This window comes from Labrus bergylta, chromosome 3 (genome assembly GCF_963930695.1).
Source record: "Labrus bergylta chromosome 3, fLabBer1.1, whole genome shotgun sequence".
In the NCBI taxonomy this organism is placed as follows: domain Eukaryota; kingdom Metazoa; phylum Chordata; class Actinopteri; order Labriformes; family Labridae; genus Labrus; species Labrus bergylta.
This window is the reverse complement of record NC_089197.1, coordinates 13,137,977-13,161,595: the sequence shown is the minus strand read 5'-3', so window position 1 is coordinate 13,161,595 and position 23,619 is coordinate 13,137,977. Positions and strand designations below refer to the sequence as shown.

General features: G+C 38.0%; 2 protein-coding genes across 2 annotated transcripts; both read left to right on the top strand.

Moving 5' to 3' along the window:
• Positions 1-221: 221 nt before the first annotated feature.
• Positions 222-7,880, top strand: scamp2l (secretory carrier membrane protein 2, like). Its single transcript, XM_065952739.1, has 9 exons — positions 222-401; positions 1,199-1,273; positions 1,380-1,466; positions 2,467-2,593; positions 2,711-2,839; positions 3,432-3,591; positions 4,167-4,268; positions 4,908-5,025; positions 6,029-7,880. The coding sequence occupies exons 1-9, from the start codon at positions 237-239 to the stop codon at positions 6,182-6,184; spliced, it is 1,119 nt and encodes a 372-aa protein (XP_065808811.1). The 5' UTR covers positions 222-236; the 3' UTR covers positions 6,185-7,880.
• An 880-nt stretch (positions 7,881-8,760) lies between these two features.
• Positions 8,761-22,817, top strand: bbs4 (Bardet-Biedl syndrome 4). Its single transcript, XM_020637652.3, has 16 exons — positions 8,761-8,825; positions 10,913-10,955; positions 14,009-14,088; positions 15,027-15,090; positions 15,331-15,442; positions 15,687-15,759; positions 16,100-16,153; positions 16,244-16,371; positions 17,496-17,550; positions 17,695-17,763; positions 17,976-18,128; positions 19,005-19,176; positions 19,341-19,410; positions 19,541-19,685; positions 19,777-19,978; positions 21,978-22,817. The coding sequence occupies exons 1-16, from the start codon at positions 8,799-8,801 to the stop codon at positions 22,130-22,132; spliced, it is 1,602 nt and encodes a 533-aa protein (XP_020493308.1). The 5' UTR covers positions 8,761-8,798; the 3' UTR covers positions 22,133-22,817.
• The last annotated feature ends 802 nt before the right edge of the window (positions 22,818-23,619 follow it).

Below are 23,619 nucleotides of genomic sequence, written 5' to 3'. Positions count from 1 at the left end.
AGGCTTTCTCACTTTGCATGTTATGTTGACCACAACAAATTGGGTCCTATTTCAAGAAAAAAAAAAAAGTTGTTTAATAGCAGACTGACTGTCACGAGAACTGCACAATGGAAATAAATTGCATTACTCTAAAAATAAAGGTAAACTAACTTTAATTGATAACGACTGGCACTGGGAAATCCAACCCCCCCCCCCCACTCCCATTCCCCGTCCGTGACGCTCGCCTCAACCGACGCATGCGCAGAGGCCCTGTGTCACAGCAGAAGCAGTCAGGAGAAGCAGACGCCGACAGGGACACGGGGACTGTCGTTGTTTATTTCACACAAGACAAACTTTCCTCAACAATGTCGGGATTTGAAAGCAACCCCTTCGCTGATCCCGTGGACGTTAATCCATTTCAGGTGATTGTTTTGTTTTGTTTCCGAGTTTTTAGCAGCGTTTTTTCTGTAAATGTAAGACTGAAAGAGATATGCTGTAACCAAAACCTGTTTGGTTGGTTGCTGGGTTTGGCCCGGTTTGGCTTCAGTATTTCCTGGCCAAGAATCGTCACTATAATGTCTTATGACACGTTGTGGTCTGTGAGTAGGTTTTTTTCTAAAGTGTAAAACTGTATGTTAATAACACTGCACGTAGTAGGCTGCTTATTAACCTGCGCAGGTGAGCAGAACAGGTGTCTGCTTATAACATTAAGCCTTCAACCGACTTTCATTTTAAACACGCCATTGATAAATACATACGGGTAGATATATATAGCCGGAAATAATTGTGCACTTTGTTTCATATGGAGAACTATGCGAGTGTTTCATGTTTATAAATTACATCCCAGTATGTTTGTGTACCGCTGGGTAGAAGTTATTGTAATATACAATGTGATGTAAAAGCTACAGACGGTGAAGACATTTGCAGGGTAGCATATGTCTTTCTGACAATATACTAAAAGAAAACGTACCGTGTGCTCGTTCACACCTAAGAAATTGTGTTTTAACCACAGACTGTAAATATCACGGTTTTAACTGAGATAAATGTGCCCTAGTGCCAGGAGGCTATGAATAGTTTATGTGGTGTGAAATAACAAAACATTCAAGTAACATTCCTGGCCCTTGCTTGCACTCTCTGGGACACAATTTAACTCATATCACTGAAGAGGCGTTGTTACTTCTCAGGGATACATCATGAATCTATTCAATGTGTTTTTCAGGATGCCTCCATCACACAAGCCACCAGTGGAGCCACTGAAAACGTGGGGGAGTTCAACCCCTTTGCTGCTGATGTGGTTCGTACCTCTGTTTTTACTCTAACTGTGAATGTGATGAAGTGTTCTTTCGTCATATTGAGGTAATTTTTGGAAGTTAAAAATCAGTATTTCTTCTTTTACCAAGGGAACCAATTCTGGTAAGACCATCCCCATCTCTGCTGCCTCCTCACAACCGGCCGTCCTTCAGACCTCGATGGAGCAGAGTGCACAGGTGAGTCTGATGTATATGTACCATGTGACATTACATTTTATATATATTTTTTTTAGAGATGGGGGGGGGGCACAGACAGATCTGAACCCAGGCCGTCCTGTAGCTCTTGTATATGGGGCGCGACCTAACTGCTAGGAAATGAGCACCTGAACATTACATTTTAACATTATATATCAGTAAAGATTGAATTACTAGAGTGCACCTGTGTTTTGTAGCTGAAAGGAGCTTTAAATGTCCAAAATAATCGATAAGTACAAGAACAAATACATCTTTAAGTTTAAGAGTGATAAGCTTGTAGCAGAAATAGAGCCCCACCTAAACTGAAATTGTGACTAACAAATGTATTTTTACATAGTTTTATTGTTTAAAAATTCACTTGCAAGAGTTCTCTTGTTTAATATTTTGTCACATAAAGGCTTATTTCCATTCTGAATCAAAATTGTATGTTAGTGCTACTGACGTTAGTATTTTGACTTCAATTCAACTTTAATAGCAAGTCAGAAAAGAATAGCTTTATGGCTGACAATGTTTTTCACATACTAGAAATTTGTCTTGGCAAGGCATGTATATTTATAAAACACCAATGATACATGGAGCACATCAGAGTGCTTTACAGGATTGTAAAAAAAAACCTTAGGAGCATTAAGAGAATTACAAACTGATGCATTAATCGACAAAGTAGCAGAAGGAATCACTCCCATGATTCCCCGCCAGCCTCAACGTCATCTTTTGGTATTTTTTTGATTGAGAGCCCCCTGGTGCCAGAATCTACACACTGTGCCTTTAATAGTTGGAGTTAATGGTTACAAAAACTAGGATATCATAGTTTTCTCAGGATGTTCTGTCTTGTACAGCTGAAAAAGCTGTAAAATCAGATGTAGTGTAGCTCATGGATTTCAAATAACAAATCCTCTAAGATGGAAAATGCAGCAGGGAGCTTTAGTGATGCAGGGATGATATTGAACACAGTGTTCAGATTGCAGCTCTTCCATCCCTTAAGGAAAATGCAGCTGCTGGCCAGGCTAGCCTGATCAAACAGCAGGAGGAACTGGAGAGGAAAGCAGCCGACCTGGAGCGGAGAGAGCAGGAGCTGCAGAACAGGAATGGAGGCAGAACGAGCACTGGCGGTGAGAAGTTCAAGTTGTTTTTACAAGTGGCATTAGAAGTCCTGATGTTATGAAAAAAAAACACTAAAGGATTGACAGTTACGATGTTAAACCAGCTGTGTTGTTCCTGTCTTTCAGAAAAACAGAACAACTGGCCCCCTCTACCCAGTTTCTCCCCTGTGAAGCCGTGTTTCTATCAGGACTTTGAGGAGGACATCCCAGAGGAATACCACAGGATCTGCAAGAGAATGTACTACCTCTGGATGTGTATGTACTCATGCAAGCAGCTCTTTTTCCTCAATACAAATGTTTATATCTATAAATGTTGTATGACAACAATTCTAAGTAATTTTATAATTGACATCTGTAGCAGCCATGGTTACATGCACACCACAGTGCATCATTCCTGTAGACTTAAAAATGTCTTCACAACACGAAATCTTCTATAGATACAATAATCACTTACAACATTTAACCCCTAGTTTACAATAGGATTATTACATTATGAATGGAACATTTTTAAAACTTGACAGCCACAACAATCATTATTTTTTGTGCTGCCTATTATCACATTTTTCCATATAAAAATGATTTAACATTTGAGGACAGTGTATCTCATTGTATTTGAAAGGTTTTGTAAAACGTTGATTTATTCATTTCAATTGTATGTCCTTAAAAACCGTTTGTGTTATTATTTTCTGTCACACATTATTGATTTTATCAAAAATCTCTTCCAAATGGCCTTCTTTTGGATTATAAGAAAAATACTTTTTTTTTTTAGCTGTGAAAAGAATTGTGATGCATTAGTCCTTTAGGGTTGATGTCTACGATGTGTTTGATTTCTTGTGTGTCTCTTAAGTCCACAGTGCCACTCTCTTCCTCAACGTGCTGGCCTGTCTGGCATACTTCACTGCAGACTCCGCGAGTGGTGTTGACTTTGGTCTCGCCATCCTCTGGTTCGTCCTCTTCACCCCCGTGTCCTTCATCTGCTGGTACAGGCCCGTATACAAGGCCTTCAGGTACGATCATGATGAAATATTCTCTACGTCGCATTACCGACCACACTGGTTTAAATGTTTTGCTGTGCATGTAGGAGATATATGAATATATCATATAATTTTAATATTTGTAATTTATTTCTTCTTATGGTTAAGAACTTTAATAGTTTTTTTCCACTGAAAAAAAAACAAATTCTTCTGGACTCTGGTCTTGTCAGAGAATAAGCATCTCAAACATAATTTATATCTCCAGTAGAGTCATAATACTGTATATACTAAATAAAAGATTTTAAAGACTATTTTTGGTCTTTAAGTGCGTATGGTCTGACCTAAACCTCCACTTCATTTTATGTACGTACTAGAACACAACATTTGGAGACTTTTAAATTCTCCTTTCTAATGATTATGACTTCTAGACACCTACTACCCTTCAGAAAACTCTTAAAGCTGTACTTGTAGGTTGCCTATTGTTTGTTTTCAGTCTGTCCAGCTATTATTTGTGTTTCTATTGATGCTTTTACACGATATAAAGTTCCTAAAGGATAAAAAAAGTTCTATATCAGTAACTTGGTTTTTCCTGTTGTTTCCTTCACTAGGTCGGACAGCTCCTTCAGCTTCTTCTTCTTCTTTTTTGTCTTTTTCTTCCAAGTGGCGGTGTACGTCATTCAGACTGTAGGGATCCCCAGATGGGGAAACAGGTCAGTGGAAACCTTTTTTTATTTAGCTTTTTGTGCCTTTATTTAAGTGCAGTGGATAGAAATCAGAAATCAGTGAGAGAGAGAGAGAATGGGGAATGGCATGCGGGAAAGGAGCGGAGCCACAGGTCGCATTCGAACCCGGGCCACCTGCTTGTACATTTTGCACACGCATTAACCACTACCAGAGCGCCCCAGGGGAAACCTTTGTCACTGAATATTCATCTGCATGTTGGTGACAGTCTGAGGGTGTTGTCAAAATGCATGAGATAGTCATTCATTGCTAACAACCAGTTTCTATCTTCATTAGTATTAAATGTTGGTTGTGTTTGTGTGTCTCTTCTTGCTGTGTTTCTCCTCACTGGCATCTCTTTGACAGATTCCTGCTGCTTTAACTTGTCTGGGTTGCTGCTTTGTAAGTGTGGGACTTTTCCCTTTGGGTTTCTTTTCTTCACCATATAATATTTATTAAGCCTTTTACTTTTCCATCATTTACTTTTTCAAACTTTTCATAATAATTTTTCTCAGGTTAGGATACTGTTTGAATCAGTCATTGTCACACTACTATAATGCTTGTGTGCTGTTATTTAAACACACTCACTCTTAATTGTTGTTGTTTGTTTGTGTATCTCTTGTCAACAGTGGATGGATCGCAGCCATCAGCATGATCCGCGTAAACTTGGCTGTGGCTGTGGTCATGATGGTCGTGGCTGGTTTTTTCACCGTAAACGCTATCCTGTCTGTAATCCTACTGAAGATGGTATGTTTATGTTCAAATACTAATATTGAGATTTTACTCAAGTTACACAATTCTAAGGCCCTGTGTCCACTTAAAGTTTTTCCGGGGCAGAAAAGCGCTGGCTGTGCATTCAGAAGCGCTTGAATGAAGCGTTTGTGTGCTGAGAATGAAAGTGCTGCACGTCCGTCCTGTTTCTATGACAACAGTCTGTTGACAACGGCTGCTGTATGACCGACACGGCTCAGTAACTCTTTTTTTTTACTGTATGTTTTATATCTGAAATCGTTTTTACCCCAGCAGACACGGAGCAAAGAGTTAGTATAAAACACGATTTGTAGGGGACAAAAATACGGAGAATATCAGATATTTTGAAAAGAGCGCCAGTGGCATTAACAGCACCTTTCTGAAAAGTAACATTTTCAACTCAAAGCACTCAGAGCGGCTGCGCAATAAAGGGGAAAGAAAACGCTGGTTACGGCGATTTTTCAGCAGGCGGCCGTCTACTGCTGCAAACGCTCTCTACTCATGAAAAGAGACGCTGGCGCTCAGAAAAGAACTCTAGGTGGACACAGGGCCTAATTCTGTTGTTCTTTTTCTACAGACACTAGCACTCTATGTAACTATGTGGAGTATTGGAGCATCCAGCTGTCAAAGCCAGCACAATCCTAAAGCTTTAAGATTATAAATAAAAAATTTTGTCTGCATCTTGAACCAATACAGCTTTGGAATATAAACATTAAAACATTAAATCACTAAACTAATCACTAAATCTCTGATATTAACGCAACAGTTCATGGCAAAGACAGAAAAAACATGTACAACTGGCCAAATGAGTATGTTGCAATCTTGTCAAATTCTTGAAGAAAAAAAAAAAAACCTGAGTCAGCACCTGCTTTAAGTATGGCCCATTTCTTTTTTTAATATATCCTCCTGACTTTCGGACAAAACAAGACCAGAACCATTGGCCTAAACTTAACACATTGATACCTGTCTGTGCCCTAATCTGTGTCACTTATCCCTTCAGGTCCACTCCAAGTACAGAAGGACAGGGGCCAGCTTCACCAAGGCCCAGCAGGAGTTCTCCAGCGGAGTCCTGACCAACAGAACCGTTCAGACTGCAGCAACCAGCGCTGCCAGCGCTGCTGCTCAGGGAGCCTTTGGCAGGAACCAGGAAAATTAGACTGTTTTCCACTTCCTCAGTGCCTCAGGCTAGTCTCTGATCTGACCATCATACCAGGGAGCCATAAACCAACATTCTTCTATTAGTTTGGGGGATTTGGGGGGGGGGACTGATTATTTAATGAACAGAGCCAGAAAACAAGTTAGGAAGAAGGATAATCTCCTCTCCATAAAATCAGCAATGTGATGCGTGATGTGGTGTTGTAAACGTCTTGGTTGTTATTGAATATTTGTACAACCTTTATCAGTACACAGCATGTTAATTTGTGCTGTAATACAATTCTGGATGTATTGTAGGATTAAGACAAACTGATGGTAAGTATAAGGCAGAGTAGGAGAGACAAAATTGGCAAAATCAGACCACTATATATCATCAGGAGAGCATTAAACATAGCAGACCAAGGATATACGAGTGTGAAATCATGTTGTGCACAAATCAAAAGAGGTGAGGTTTAGTGAAAAATAAATTTTATAAATCATTTCATGTTGAAAATGCCGGCAAAGCATGAGGGGATTTTCATGATAAGACTTTTCTATCATGTTGAGATGTAGAAACACACTGAAGCCTAAGAGATTAAATTAAACACTCAGTACTGCTGGGGTGATATTTTAAAATACTGGAGATTGTTTTATAATCAACCAATGATCAAATCACATAATGTTTGTTTCTATCTTTGTCCCCACAGCAGCATGAAGATTGTTACAGAGTTACTTGTCTATCAGATTGTCATGAGTATTATTTTTCTGCCTTTTTAACATTTGAACTCCGACAGTACGCTTTATACGACCAAGTTCAGATGTTCTAGTGACTTTCTTTGCAGGTCACTCATCGTATGCCATGTAAAATGAGACACATCCTGTTACATGTAAAACTGCTGATGAACACAGTTGCTCTTTTGATTTGTATCTATAGTGCTGTATAGGCGGAGCTGATGATTAATGACGGTGAAGGGATGAAGGTTTTTTTTTTTTTTTTACTGTTAAAATCTGCAAACTGATTAAGATGAAGTGAGGTAAACAGCTCGTCTGAGGGCAAATGAAGAAAACTGGGATAGCACATTTTATTTCATTTTTAATTGATGTTGACTTTTTAAGAACGCCATTATGTTTCCATGGATCCTGTTGTAATAAAAGGGAATACAGGGCGCAGATTCACTGACCAAGTTGCTGAGATAGTATAGAGTTTTTATATATTTACAAAGAATGATAATGAGCAGAAAGAACACTTTTATTTATCTGTCAAATATTCATTATTTTGACTTTGTATTGTTAGTTATTACACTGCAGACAAAGTCAAGTGTTACTAGATAGTTGCAGATAGTTTGTATTTTCTAGCTACTCCTACATGTTTGTAGGTATTAGTATTTTCATGTTTTTATTTGTGAATATATATACTGTCCTTTTCTAATCCTTTGCCCCTGTATCAATCACATTCTTTAGGTGTACCTCAGTGCCTTTAAGCAAGTGTAATCGTCTGATTTTTTTGTGGGGATTGATGCACAAGGCTGTCGGTTGTAAATGTTTTGTCTTATTTTCTTTGTCTTTATAGAAAATAGTTTTATGGTGAAGTTTCCCTGTGATCAATGTGTATTGAGGTTTGTTGTAAATACTGGTATTTAAAACATGTACTGGTCGGTTGTTTGTCAGAAATAGGTTCTAAGTCTTAACATTGAATAAAATATGATTTCTCTTTTCAATTGAAGATCTTATTGAAAAGTATCATGTGTACGCCTACCAAGTAAAGATGGTTTTGCTTGACCAAATGTACCAATACCAGATGTCACAGTGAAAAAAGAATCTGTAGCCTATCATTTTGATGTTATTATGATATACTCATGAACCCCAGAGGGATATGTCAGTCTCTGAATATACTCCAGTGATTCTTTAAATGTCCTTATTCTCCTCCCAATTGAACTTTTTACCTCATTGAATTTATTTCAAAGGGTCAGTTATTGTTGAAGTATAAAGAGCTCATCAAATATTACTATTTCTAACCAGGAGGCCTTAGTCTATTTATCTTTTAACATGCCAAATATGCCTTTTTTACAGTTAAATGTTCCCCAAATGTTTTTTTTTAAATCTCTTAATAACTAAAATGTTATTTCAATATTTTGAGGTTTGGAGAAAAGTGTTGCGCTCTGAAGGCATAAGGTGGGCTGTGAGTTGGCCTAATTATGAAGCTATTTCTTACTTGTTTTTCATTATTAATAAAGTTTATAGGCTACATGTTTAAAATAATTAGGTTATAGGTTGCAGTCCTATACACATTTGTGAGAAAAAAATATTAATCTAAGCATCTAGGCTACAGTCTGATTCTTCTTTAATGATATGACAGTGTGAAATTATTAAAACTTTAAATGCTTAGTAGGCTATGTTTTCTAGTTCAAGCTTATTAAGCCTCCATACTTTATTGAAAAGTAACTTTAATCGGTCCCATTTTTTACAATATGATGACAATATGAGCAATTTTTCACATAATTAAGTCTAATTTTTAACATTGGATTGGTGGGTCGGCGACACGCTCATTAATAGCGCAGACTGTAAACACAAAGCTTACTCCTCCGCGTTCCACTCCTGTATCCATAGCAACAGCTTCTAGAGTTGATCATCCCAAGATGGCGGACGAGGAAAGATCCACAGCGGTGAGTACAAACTCAAAGCTAGTTTTTCGTTTGCTTTAAGTGAACGCAAATATTCCTCTCTGGGAATCCATAGTGTGACACTTGCTGAGCAAAGGTAGCGAAATATTTTTTTGGACAACCTTTCAACAGCGCCCGTATTTTGATTGTTAGCTGCGTGGCTAACCAATTCTAAGTCTGAGCTAAGTTAATTAACCTACAGCTAGCGGCAACTTGTCTTTTAATCTCCCTGAACAACGAGATATATATAAATATATATAAGTCAGAGAGTCATAGTGATTAATAACATTACTGCGTGGATAGCGTAACAGTGCGAATGTGCATTGTTGACCACAATTAGCCCACGCTTAACACGGACACGTAATGTAATGTAACGTTATTTACTGTCCTGCTTTGCACTGACTCTGTTTGACTTTCCTCTTTGTATTACCGTCATAACGTCCAGCGTCGACGATGTGATTGATTTGAGACATATTATTACAGTGTTGCAGCTAAACGTCAGTGGCTGCTCTCCAAACAATCCACAAGTGAGTCTTAATATATAGAAGAAAAAAAATCTGAAGCGTAACACTGGGATTGCGCATGCGCATATCTACCTGCACACAAGGCGTCTTAATCACAGCCCACTGTCATGATGCTGTCAACCTTTCTGTACATAGTACCAAAGAGTTGTTTGTAAGGAAGTCAGTCTGTGGCACCAGCAATGCAAGGATTTACGTTTGTTCTTTTGATTCAACTCTCTGACAATCATTTAGTGTTTTAAACAGGACAAAGTAAGATTAAGTATCATTTTCTTTAAAACTGTATACAAACAGTGTCTTTGATTGTCTTACATTACATGTTACGTTGATTAAATTAAATTCATGTAAAATCAGCTTGTCAGTGTTACAAATTCTTGCAAAAACTCATGTTTTTGCATCTCAAGATTAAAAACATAAAATATTCCATGGGTTTTAAATGTTTTGAGCTTTTGAAATGACAGGAAAAGCTGTCTTTTATGCCTCCCTGACCATAATTTAATATTGCACAGTTTGAGTGCGTGGTTTTCTCTCACCCTAAATTCACGGGTAACTCAGGCCTCTCCAACAAGACTTTGTCTTATTAGTAATAGTTTCCATAAACTAAATTATACTAGTTTCTGAATCTCAATGTTAATGTTACTCTTTTAATTGTAGAACTTATTTTGCAACATGATCATATACTATAGGCCTGGGCAGTCAATCGAAAATTAATCGAAACCAACATTCAGAATCTCTTACCGACATAATCTTGCCCCTGTTGATTATTTTCAGGGCAGAGTCAAGTGACAACATGTCCAATCCGTGTTATGGAAGCAATGTCCGTCGTTAGGACACATTTTGTCTTCAGGGAAGACGACACCGGACAAAAATAAAGTCAAATGTAAACTCTGCGGAAAAACTGTTTGCAAAACATGCAAGTTATTTGTTTTCTACTGTTTTAGATAATTTAATTTCTACTTCAAAACTAAAATGTGTTGTTTTGATTTCAAGCGATGGTTTGATTTAAGTTCAAAATATTCAATAAATAAACACAAAGTAGTTCATCATATTTGAACTCTTTCAGTAGAAAAAATATCCCAGCTTTAATAGTTGAGCATATTTACAGTAGACCACCTCAGTCAACTGTGAGGGCAAAAAAACAACAACAAAATAATCAATCATTAATCGTAATCGAGGTAAAAGGTTCAATTAATTGTGATATTGATTTGAGGTAATAACGCCCAGCCCTAATATACTATGAATAAAATACAAAAATTCTAGTTATGGTGAATATTGGATAACTTGGGATGAATTTATTCGTGTGCCATTTGGAAGTGCCTTTTTGTGTAGCAAGCAGCACTATGTACATTAAAAATCAGTTGCAGCAGTTAGCTTTAAACCTTTTGTCAACCTCTGAGGTGTCTTTCTGTCGGCCTATTACAGTAATATGAAAATTAAAGACACTTCAGGGGTTTGGCTGCTTGACACTGTTCATGACACTGATACATGTGTATTAGTGTGTATTTAGCATTTCTATGAAACATGCACTGTTACTATTTTTTTGTTTGTAATGTATATCTTATATTTCAGCTCACCGTTCCTACAGAGGCCAAGAAACGTCGGGCACCCAAAGGTATATAGACACCTGACATTTGCAATTCATCTCACAAAAAGTCTTCAAGCCCAGTTTCCTTAAAGAAACACATTATGTTGTCAGTATTGTCTGACTATTTGTCTGTAACTGGTGGAGGACAGAAGAAGAGGGAGTTTAAAACTAGTCCTCCTGCAGAGGTCAGCCTTACCCTTCTTTCTACCGTCTCTAAAAGGAAAGAGCCATCTTTACTTTCTGCTACGCTGTGTTCCACGTATTTCTCTGTGAAGACATTGTAGACTATTGAGGACATTGTCCTACTGTTGAAATGAACCTAATGTACTATATAACAGTTAATTATTTTGCTTTGTTTGCAATTCACCAGTTAAGCACTGCTAGGGTTGATGGTCTTATGAGAGTAATTAGTGCTTTGCTTTGTGTCGTGTTGTATCATTATGCAGTGATCTATGACATTTAAGCCCTTAATGTTGCATTCATAGTTTAATTGAGGAGACAAAGTACATACATATTATATAAGCTAACTGAATAATGAGGGCATAAAAGCAAAAATTAAAGAATATATTTGTTCTAGGTGCACAGAGAGTGCACAGTCCGGTATGAGTATAGGGTACTAAAAGCTCCTCTACAGTTAAAAACCATAGGATTTTTATTTCTGCTTTTTAACACACTTTGCCTATTATTGTGGCGGATTGGAGAATGTCGCACAGAGACTAAGTTGGCCTTTACATGTGACTTGTTCGTATTAAAATAAAATCAAAAGTCCAGATATGTTTGTTGATATCTTAAACAAACGAATAAAAATGTAATTCTAAATAAATATTCCAAAACGGTCAATAGAAAATTCACCCTCTTTGTCTCGCCTCCCGCCACACTAATACACAGGTAAAAAATAAAGTACCATAAAACCATGCCCATTGCAAATTACTGGAAATGATATCAAACCTATGAGGAGCAAAACATGAAAAATAATCAACAGAGGTAAAAATACACATTGTGGCTCCTACGCCTTTGTTAAACACTGAACAGTATAGAAAGCGTTAAGAACATACTCCAGACAAATGCATTGGCATGGACTCCAAAAAAAAAACTGGGATATATATTGTAAGAATCTAAGATGCATAATCATCTTCCAAAGGGAACTGTGAGTTCATAGTCATGGTATTGAGTACTCAATGTATAAAGTTTGTAAAAGTATGCAATTATTGGCTTCTCAAGGTCCATAGCTTGTATGAAGTTTAGAATTTTAACTATGTTTTAAAAAGATGTGTCCCTAACTCACCTCAATACAAGCAAAAGGTGAGCCATTTTTTTCTCATAAGTCCAATTCTGGACTGTTCTGTTGTGTTTCTGTTTTATACAGCATGTTTTAATTGTTGTAGAATTCAGTTGACAATTTTCTTAACATTGGTGTTACAATCTGCCGCATTTAGTCTTTTTTTTTTCTTCAGGAAAGTTCTGGTTCAAATTCTGACATGTTTTGGAGGAGAGCAAGTGTTGGCTGCTGGTTATGAGACCAAATCACTTTACAAGACCAAGGTTTTCTGAAGTTTTCTGCGGTAGAACTCCCCAAAATAATTTTCATCATATTTTTCATTACAATCTCTGCATGTGTCTTTTGATCTCAGCATGCTGCTCCTCTGCTCGTATCCCCTTTACACAGATGGTTAAGGCAATTTGAAACCAAATCTGTCTCAGAATTAGCCCAATCAAGTATTACAACGAGAAAAATCCTGTGTTTGGGCAAAAGTTTTTCCACACGACTATATTTAGGGCACCTCATGCTGCGCTCTTCCGCCTTTCTCCTTCCTACCATTATTTCACACAGTGGTTGCAGTAATACATGTCAGCCATGTATCCCATCTTTCCGCCCCAAATACGCCCTGCTTTTGTGTATGTGGAGATTGGAGCACCACAGGGCCACAGCTGAAACCCAGAGACAAGCATATTATTGCTGTCTCAGCAGGAAGAAAGAGGATTAGGGTGCTACAAATAGGGCCATTCTGGATCTTGACGGGGCAAACGTGTGAAGCCCATGCAGTTTCACACTTAGCGATGGAGAGGATTTCGTTGAAGTAGTTGGAAGAGGCTCCAGTTCTGGCGGCAAATCAACAGACTGCTGCTTGAAGTGCTGACAGATAAAAACAGAAGAGAGCCTTACTGTAATAATTCACACTGTATTTTTTCACACAGGCAGATCATTAATGATATCCCCCAATGTCATTGGCTGACTCAAAGCGTAGCACTTCATTTCCCATTGCCTTGAAACCTATTTTTAGCCTCGCAGGAAGGTAGTAGGTGCAAGATAACAGGATTACCAGAATCAAACCCGCTCGTATTGGAATTACATTTGCTTCCTTGTGAAATGAAATGTTGAACTCCACTGGGAAAAAGACTTGGAGCATTGTGGTTGGCTCCTTGAGGTTACCTAACCCTTTTTAAAGACGGCTTTGTATTGTGCTGCTCATACCTCCAGCCTCCCTCTTTCAGTCTGACTCTACACTCTCTCTGTTCTGTCACAAGCACCTGGCTTGCAAGAGACATTGTTGCCCTGGCAACGGGGAGAATATCTCAACCTGCAGAGGTATAAGAAAAGTGACGGGGGAAAAAGCAGTGTTTCTGTTTGTGATGAAAAACTTGCTTACAAGGTGACATTTATAGCGGATTGGTGAATTGATTATGGTTTCGCACTGTTTTTTATTTTCTTTTGGTGGAAGTGTTAACATCTGTGTTAACTGTCAGATCAAAGACTTGCAAGTGACGGCAGAGGGGAGGTGATATTTTCAGCTGCAAAATAAAAAAAAAGACTGTTAATTAAAAAGCATCAAAAAGTGCATAACTTTTGGTATTCTAAGCCTTGGGTTGTGTTTTGTGAGTAAAAGCTTGTTTGCCAGCAAGTGCCTGGTGAATTAACTTAAATCTTAATAATGCCTTCTAAACAAGGACACCTTTCACGATGAATTATATAGCTTTAGACTCAATAAGACATTGTTTGAAGAATACAGGGTAATTGAATTGGAAGTGTCTGGGATTTTCAGCATCATATTCTTCTCATCTTAATTTATTCTTCCTCCCAGCTCCAGAGCTTCCGATTGTGGAGCGAAGAAACTGGCTAATCCACCAACACTACATCCGCAAAGACTATGACACCTGTAAGGTAAAGTGTCTCCATCATTACACTCACACTCCCTGTGGTTTCCTCAGTTTTAAACCTCTATCTGTGTTCAGTGTTGGTCTGATTGACCTTTAAGACACGATGAAGATAATGAATACCTGTAGTCTGACTCTGAGCTTTATTACAGCATCATTCTCTGTATTGACCTGTGTATTCCCACATTATACCACTAATTCCTTCATGTAATCTCAATAGATGCCTGTACTTGTAAGGCGGGTTACAGGGCTACTCCTTTTTACATTTTCTTAGAAAACAAAATGTTTTAAGACAATAATTAAAAACATGCCTTATTTTATTTGTGCAATTGCAGTGAGAAAGTGTTTGGCACAGGGACCTTTTTATGCATTTTTTTCATGCAGCTTTAAATGTGCATTAACTCCAACTACTAAGACTGTTCTGTTTGACAGATTCATCAAATTTGCAGAAGTTTGACAATAAAACAGAAGACGATGTGGTTGTGTGGTATTCTCTCTTAGCATAAATTCTAAGCCACGTTTTCCACCAAAATACCAACAGCTGGCTTTCAGTGCATCATTTTTATAAACCTCCCTCTTGTTTGTATCTTTACTCCCACCTACACGCTCCTAGAACTATACAGCTGGACATAGTCATTATTTCAATTTTAGGAAAATACTAAACTTGCCAAACAAACCATGAGTCCTGTTTGTGGTGATTGCATCTTTGATACAAAAATAGGGCCCTCATCTGTTATGATAAAGAGCTACAGTACAAGATAAAATACAATTCTTTATCAATTAAGTCCTGGCTGGTGTAACAAGCTTAGATTTATATTATTTTAAAAACCAAATCAATTTAGACTAGAATTGAACAAGAATAGCAGTCATTTATTGTAGCAGTAATCGCCATCAATAAAATCCAACTCAGTTGTAGAAATTGTCTCTTGTTCTGTGTTCATGCAGGCGATCATCAAAGAGCAACTGCAGGAGACTAATGGCATGTGTGAATATGCCATTTATGTTCAAGGTGAGCAGCAGTTTTTGTAGTAACCTTCTTTTAAATTTGAACATGTTTGATGTTAATTAATAAGTACATCAAATGAAAGCTCTGTGCTAGTTGGCGCCCACACTCCCCCATACATCATTTAGTGCCTCAAAATCAGCTTTTTGGGACCCCCTGCTGTGCCTTTGATTTCAGTGGGTTTTTGTACTTCCTCATGGAGTTTAACATCCCCTTCCCTCTTTGTGTCTTTATTTCTTTCCACAGCACTAATCTTACGTCTGGAGGGCAAGATCCAACAGTCCCTCGAGCTGTTTCAGAACTGCGGCATCCTTAATCCCAGCAGTGCTGACAATCTCAAGCAAGTGGCCAGATCATTGTGAGTCTCCTTTCCTTGAGCTGAGGGTGCATTAACCCTTCTCCGTTAACTAAGAGGGCAGACAATAAAATGATAACAGCCTAAATGCACAGCGTTATTCCAGAAATACTGTGGGGAAAAAGTTAATCTAACCCTAGTGACTGTTTTTCCAATGTTGCAGGGTTTGAAGAACAGTTATTCAGCATGCAGTTATTATGACTGATAAATGTATCTTATGGTTTATTGTTGTTTATTCTTTCCACAGGTTTCTCCTGGGAAAGCACAAAGCAGCTATTGAATTCTACCATGAAGCTGCGAGGCTCAATGAGAAAGACTGGGTAAATAAAGATAAATACTTTAGTGTAGACTTCCTGCCTTCTGTCACAGTTAGTAAGAAAAAGTGTTGAGTGGGCCAAACATCTCATTCCAAATCATTCACCCAAAAATCACTCCCCAAACGCATCAAGGGCTGTTTCACCCTGAAACCTCTAAAATCATAGACGTTTTTTTTTAACATTTAAAGTTTTGCATTTAACACCACTGTACATTTCTTATTCCACAGAGCTGTTGTCTTCAATTAATGCCATATTTGGGATTGTAGCTCAGGCATTATCTGTCCCTGTTTAATTAAGAGTGCCCAAATGCCCCGCGTGTAATTTAACTATCCTCTCCCTGTAGGAGATCAGTCATAATCTGGGGTTGTGCTATTTCTTCATCAAAGACTTCAAAAATGTGAGTATGCCTATTTCACCAACACCAAAGAAGTACTCACTTGACTAATTCCCCTGTGATTGGATACTTGTGATCTCATTTATCTGACAGGCTGAAGAGCATCTGAACATCGCTCTCCAGATAAACAAACAGGACAAAACTTTCATGATGCTCGGAAAGGTTCACTTGTTGGCTGGAGAGACTGACAAGGCCATTGAGGTGTACAAGAGGGCAGTGGAGTGAGTACAATTTAAAGTGGACATTGTTGGACTCGACACTGAGAAGATGTTAAAGGCACTTAAAGGAAGAATGTGCAACATTTTACACATAAATTTAGCAGAAATCAAGTATATCCTCTGTAAATGTCTCTCTGAGTCATGACTGTGTAGAATGAGGGAGAGAGGCGAGTCCAGCTGGCTGTGTTGTTGTGTGAGCTGTGTTTACATCATGTTTACATGGATGGGAAGGCAGGCCGGCTCATCCCCTTGCGTATAAAGTTGTTTCAGTCAAGGAATAGAGAAAAGAAGAATAACATAACCAAACCATAGCCAAACAGCAGTTTGATTTGGTTTCATGTTGGTGCTCAAAGGCGATATTCTACTGGATCAAAAAGTTGCACATTCTTCCTTTAATTATCCAGTTGTTCTAGTCATATGATATTCTGCACAGACACTATAGTTGAGAATATATTTTTCTATCAGGACTAAAAAAAGGGGTTATCTCATCAGAATAAGTGTAAGTAATTAAAAAGCCTCAGCATGACACGCCTTCTTAATGACACCTCAGAGAAGGTTTCAGAGAAGGGTGGTGACTTTGAGGTGCCTCTTGATTTATTTAATGCTCCTCAGTCCTTGGAGCTCATTTTTAATAAGAGCTCTCCTTCAAACTCACTCAAAGCTCCAACCTTGCCACATTTGAACCTGGGGCCTATTATAGTCGGGGGGATACATTCTCTTCATTGTCGCTTCTTTTGACATGTTGAATATTTAAACATTATGCTGTGGTGTAAATAAAAAAATAGACATTAGTTTCTGTTTATGGAAGTTATGACATCTACCTCCTGTTGGGGTTAAATTAATTAATCAGTTGGCCCAACACTAGTGTTGCTTTTAATGAGGTGTACCACTGTGAATCTTGTTTTAATTCTCATCTGCTTCTTCCCTACCATTTGTTACTTCAAACCACATGGTCCTGCAGCAGGTTATAATTAATACTGCACAATTATGCTGAATCAAACCCTGATTGAATAATCAGCAGATTCCCTGAATATCAACTATGTTTACTTTGGATTAATTGCAGGCATTACATTTAATTACAGGCATAGAGAAAGTGACATATTTCATTCCATATGTTTTCATTTTAGATTTTCCCCAGAGAATACTGAACTGCTGACTACTCTTGGCCTGCTGTTTTTACAGGTAGGAGAATTCATTTATAACCTTTTGGATTTAATTATGTGTACAAAGTGACAAGCTTTACAAGATAAGAGTGACATTTACTGTAGCTGCTGGAAACATCTTAAAAGGAGTAAATGTATAATTTCCATGTCCTGTTTTTTCCAGCTTGGAAAATACCAAAAAGCTTTTGTTCACCTTGGGAATGCGCTCACGTTTGACCCCAACAATTACAAGGTATGTAGTTATTTGAACAAACATTAAGCTTTGATATAAACTTAATTCCTTACAAAAATATCTCAAGGCAGTGCATTGGACTTCATTTAAATGGGTTAAGTCAAAATAAAAGGTCACTGTCTGTCAGCTGGTGTAATCCGTCTTTCATCATGTGCCGTTTCAAAGGGTTCATCTTCCTCTAATACATCTCTAATCATTGTTTTTATTCCCAGGCCATCCTGGCTGCAGGCAGCATGATGCAGACTCATGGTGACTTTGATGTGGCCATGAACAAGTACCGAGTGGCAGCATGTGCTGTTCCTGAGAATCCTCCGCTCTGGAACAACATTGGCATGTGCTTCTTTGGAAAAAAGAAATATGTAGCCGTGAGTAACACTTTTCATTGGGTTGGATATCTGTCACTCTTAAAAGAGATTGTCAGATTAAGTGTGACATAAAACATATAATAAACTTAAACATACAACATTGTACTTCATATTAAACCATTGATTTGTGGCTGTGTATAAAGCAGCAGGGTCTAGTGAGGATTTCTTGTCATGTTTCAGGTCTAAATGACTTTCAGCAGCTCCAACAAGTATAAACTTCTCTTCTAGACTTTTAAAGTGGTTCCATTTAGAGAAGAATACGAGACCCCGAGAGGTTAACTGCTCCATTATTTGACAGACAAAGTAAACAGAAGAGAAAACTTCAAATGGTGAATTCAGATTTGTGTTGCAAGATATTGTTTTCCATTCTATCCTTCCCCCATAAATCATCCGACAACCACTGAGATTTATCTTGTGACACTTTGAAGAGACAGAGCTCTACATTGGGAACCACTGGAAATAACTGACCAACTTTATTCTGGATAAAATTGTGTGATTCCAACTTCACCACCTGCAAAAATAAAATACTGAGTATCCATTGATGCGTCAGTATTTTACGATCTAATAAGTCATAAATAATAATAATCCCGGAAAGGGAACATTTGAATGCATCAGGAAAATAATTCAGGAATGTATCACTGCATTGTTGTAAATGTGTTTTCAATGTTTACTTGCCGAGACTGATATTAATTAGCAGACCTGCTACCTTAAATAACTGTGAATAAGAAAGCCAGTAAGATGAGAACATTGGTGGTATAGTATATTTCTACCATTGTTCTGAATCCGTCTGTTCTGTATGGAATCATATATTATTGAGACACTTGTCAAACAGTTCTGTCGGCTGAAGACTATTCTTCCACCTCTCTTCTCCCGCAGGCCATCAGCTGCCTGAAGCGAGCCCACTACTTGTCTCCGTTTGACTGGAAAGTGTTGTACAACCTGGGACTGGTACACCTGACCATGCAGCAGTATGCCTCAGCTTTCCACTTCCTCAGCGCAGCCATCAACTTGAACCCGCGTATGGGCGACCTCTACATGTTGCTGGCAGGTACTAAGTCAGAGAGACGCAGAAATAAGTCACAGTTTGATCACATGTTTAAAGGGTAGCCTGATTATTTGTGGCGGAAATGGTGGGAACAATTACGAGGTATCTAACAGGCTGGACACGCTGAATGTGAATGACTTCATCTTGTTGAATTTCTTTTTCAATAGTGGCTCTGACCAACTTGGAGGATGAAGAAAATGCCACCAGAGCATATGAACAAGCTGTGACAATGGATGAGTGAGTCCATCTCATACCTTTCACCACTTTGGTGCCTTTCACCTTCAAAGTACTCTGTGCATGAGTCTGAATCTGTAGTTTAATCACTCTTTCTTTTTTCCTTGTCTCCTTATTGATCACTCTTCTACAGATCCAACCCTCTGGTCAACCTGAACTTTGCCATCTTCCTCTATAATCACAGTGAAAAGAAGAGAGCTCTGGATCAGTATCAGGAGATGGAGAGGAAAGTCAACCTACTTCGAGACAGCAGCAACAACTTTGAATTTGATTCCGAGGTTCTTTATAATTCAGTGATGTTGATCTCTCATTCTCAATCATTGAGGACATTCAATATGTTTTAAGTCTTTCCCTGCATCTCACTAACAGCTGATAGACATGGCTCAGAAGATGGGCGTTGCCCTGCAGGTGACAGAGAGCCTGGTTTGGACTAAACCTGGAAAGGACTCCAAGTCAAAACCAAACTCAACAGCCACCAAAACCCCTGGTGCTCCCCTGGGAACCAACCAAGCTCTGGGCCAGGCCATGTCTTCAGCTGCAAGCTACAACAAGAACATACAGCTTCCAACAGGTACAAACTTCCAGAGTAGGTTGTAAGATCTGACAGTTAACATAAAGTCACCCTTATTTGGCTTTCACTTTGACCTTTCTATAAGTGCCAGAGGCAATTTAGAGTTGGAGTTTGATTTAAGGTTCCGCTCTGAGTCATGTACTAATGAAACTGTGCAGAGCTCACAGCTCTGTGGAAGGTATAATATTTAACATTAAGGCATTAAAACACCCAATACAACTAGAACTATGTTATTTATATTGTTGAATTGTGTAGTTAAATCTTCCCAAATGTTTCATACTGTCACACTAAGACATCACTGGTTTTAATTAAGGTTACTATTTCCTAATGAACTGATGATTCATCAAAAAAAAAAGTGAATGCAAGCTATTAAAGTATGCCATTTGCAATGATTACATGATAATGATCTGACATAACATAAATAAAAGGTTAAAAAAGCATAGACTGATCATCAAGATAGATTTGATCAGTGTTTATGGTTTTACAATGAAGACAACAACTCCCAAGATGCAACACTACATCACAACATATCAATTACTTTTGTTTGTTTTCTTATATTAAGACACCTGGAAACAAAATGTACTGTGCATTTAAAGTTGTGCTAACCTCAAACTCAAACTGAGAAGGATATAAAAAAAACACATTTTTCATCAGTAGAGTCGAGTGTTTCACTTCCACTGCAGGTGATGACAAATTTCACACTCTCCACTTCCTCCATTGAACCAAAAGTCCAATTTGAACATGTTTCTTTTTTTTGTATTCACAGTTTCTTGTCTGCATGACTGTAGCAGACTGAACAAATGGGCCCAGGCAAAATGGAATATATGGGAAAAATGCTAGCTTCTGTCCAGTATATATTGTTGATAGCGCAAGAGTTTTTAAAAAATAACACACAGGTACTGCAGTCTAATGAACTTAAGGTTTCTGTAATGATAAATGCAGCTAACAGTTTTAAAATGTAAGAGGACAGGAGTGCTTTTCTTCTCAAGAGGCTGTGGGCTGTTTTCTCATTCTGTTGTTTAGCTGTAAACACCAGAACAATGCATCCATATTTAGTGGCTGTCATACATAACAGAACTGCTCCAACAATCTATCAACTTAACAACCAACAATAAGTTTATAACGACAAACTTGTTGTGACTGTACAAATACACCTGTAAATATGCTACAAAGATAAGTTATTGTGAGGCAGTATAACATCAGTTTATTGTAAGGGATGCTGGTTATGGGGTGCCGCGGAGCCTAGTGGTTATGTTGCGCGCTCCATGTACGGAGGCTATAATCCTCATTGCAGTGGCCATGGGTGTGAGTCTGACTTTTGCCTTTTGCTGCATGTCATCCCCCACTCTGTCCTCCCAACATGTTATGTCTCTCTTCAGCTGTGCTATCCAATAAAGGCAAAAATAACCCCAAAAATTACTTATTATTAGAGTACAGTTTACATTAACTGGAGTCAGTCACTGCTATGCTGTAACAGCTCACAGACTGTAAATTAAATTCATTATTTAAATATATTACCTTTTTTATTTGTGCAATACAATTGAAGAATTTAAACAAGCAAACTTAATCATCCACCTGATGGATTTTGTGGCTTCTACACTTTCTCAAGGTGCATTAAATTTGTAATTTAACGGACGAGCCCTGCAATGAGCCTAGAAGAGGTGGTTTTGATATTGGTGACCATGTTTTTCTCTAATATTACTGATTGCTATAACGAGCTGTTGGTTGAATAAAGGTGGACTCTGACCCATGAGTCTGCAGTTCCCAATCTGAGATTATCATAGAAACGGAACACACAAACTTGATTTGTCATGTGTGTTGGCTGTAACCGTAGATGGTCAGAGCTGTATTGAGGTGCAGTGTGTCCTTATTGTACTTATCAGGTTCTATACTTCTGGAAATGATCAGCACATGTCATAGGAACGAACCCAGAAAAGCTTTTCAATGTGTGCTGATCTAAAGGAAAAGCCCTTTTTCTAGATAACATTTTCTTTTTCAGGAGTTTCCAAAAGCCCCTCCATGCCTCTTGAGCCAGAACCCGATGTGGAGAGTGCCCCCAGCCCGCCCAGTGATCCTCCAGGCTCCCCAGAACCTGCAGAGGCGATCATCCCCAAACCCAAGACTTCAAAAAGGAAAACCAAGGTGGAGGAATGAATGCATCGATAGCTACAAACTCATGGTCACTCTTGTGTTCAAGTGGCAAAATAAGGTTCTAAATCAGCAACCAAGCTATTTGTGTTATTTTTTTAAGGTCATTGTAGTCCAATAAGAAGGAGTTAGAGGCTTCTGCACGGTCCAAAGACATGTTATACCTTATACAAACATCATGACACTGAAAAGGGCAACATCATTGTGCACTTCTATATTACAAATTATCTCAGACATAATGAATGTCAGTGCATCACTTTATACACCTTTTCAATGAAAATCATTACTTTGTCCTGTAAATCTATATGGCAGGTTTGGTTCACATGTCTAAACCAACTTAAAATGAATCTTTGAGTTGTGGACAAAATGGAATTATGAGCATTTGTGCAGCTGTAAGTGTTAATATTCTGATGAGCTAGCAATAAGGTAATGTGAGGGATTGTTATTTCTAGGGACGGTGCCAGTCTGTCAGCTGTTGAGCATAACAGCAGATGAATGAATGTGAAGAAAACGCTGTGACAATCACTTCTAAGATAGGATTAAAAAGAAATGTAAGAGAATCTTGATGTCTGTATGATAGGGCTCTATTGAATGGTTGAATGTAAATAGTGACACATGCTTTTATATGTGGATAAATGTAATGTTTATAGAGAGTATTGTATTTAATATTAAACAAGAGACTTTAATGAAAAGAGCTACCGAACTTTTTTACTCCGATCAGTGTCTTTTTTTTTTTTTAACTGTTGTCTTTATGATCAGGTGATTCAGTTCAGCAGACAGTACCAACAGAGGACAGTGCTGTTTAAAAAAAACTATCAAAGTCTATCCTATATCTAACACACTAATTATGTAACACAGGGAGAATAACTTAAATCTTTTCTTATACATCCCCCATAGTAACAGCCTGCTGGGGTGATGGCTTATAGTGAAATATCTGGCCCTGTAAGAAAATATGATTTTGTATTCATTAACTTTGAGCTCTTAAATTTATGCTGCAGGTATATTTTAGTCATTATGAGCATCCACCTGGGAGGGATGTGAACATACCTAATATTTGTGGTTTAAGACCAGGTCTCATAAATCATCTGTACTTATCATTCACAACCTGGAGTTATTTATGAGTATGAATTACAAACCAATGGGGTCATTCATACATTAACCAAAAAATTAATGAAATATGAAGAATGTAAATATTCGACTAACAGTGTTTTACTTACTCAGATACACCAAGAAATTCATACCCAAGTGCTAATTTTGTTGTTGAAAATACCTACAGAGCTCCCAAATCCCAGCTCACTGTTTGGTTCTAATCATTCTTTTACCTTTATGAATTGAAATCATTCACCTAAAGTTGGGAGAGCATTCTGATGAGGGAGTCTAGTGTGCAGGAATAGGCTTCAATTAAAGAATACTTTTGAATATGTTTTAAATCTTCATTACAACTCGAGCTGTTTTTGCAGATTGTAGTCTCAGTACAGTGGGTGGATGTGGGG

Excerpts from the sequence above, each read along its gene's own strand:
- scamp2l (XM_065952739.1), top strand. The coding sequence starts at position 237 with ATGCGCAGAGGCCCTGTGTCACAGCAGAAGCAGTCAGGAGAAGCAGAC. Across the intron at positions 2,840-3,431 it reads AATGTACTACCTCTGGATGT|TCCACAGTGCCACTCTCTTC; the intron begins GTATGTACTCAT and ends GTGTCTCTTAAG. Across the intron at positions 5,026-6,028 it reads CTGTAATCCTACTGAAGATG|GTCCACTCCAAGTACAGAAG; the intron begins GTATGTTTATGT and ends TTATCCCTTCAG.
- bbs4 (XM_020637652.3), top strand. The coding sequence starts at position 8,799 with ATGGCGGACGAGGAAAGATCCACAGCG. Across the intron at positions 15,760-16,099 it reads GGCTCAATGAGAAAGACTGG|GAGATCAGTCATAATCTGGG; the intron begins GTAAATAAAGAT and ends CTCTCCCTGTAG. Across the intron at positions 19,979-21,977 it reads GAACATACAGCTTCCAACAG|GAGTTTCCAAAAGCCCCTCC; the intron begins GTACAAACTTCC and ends TTTCTTTTTCAG.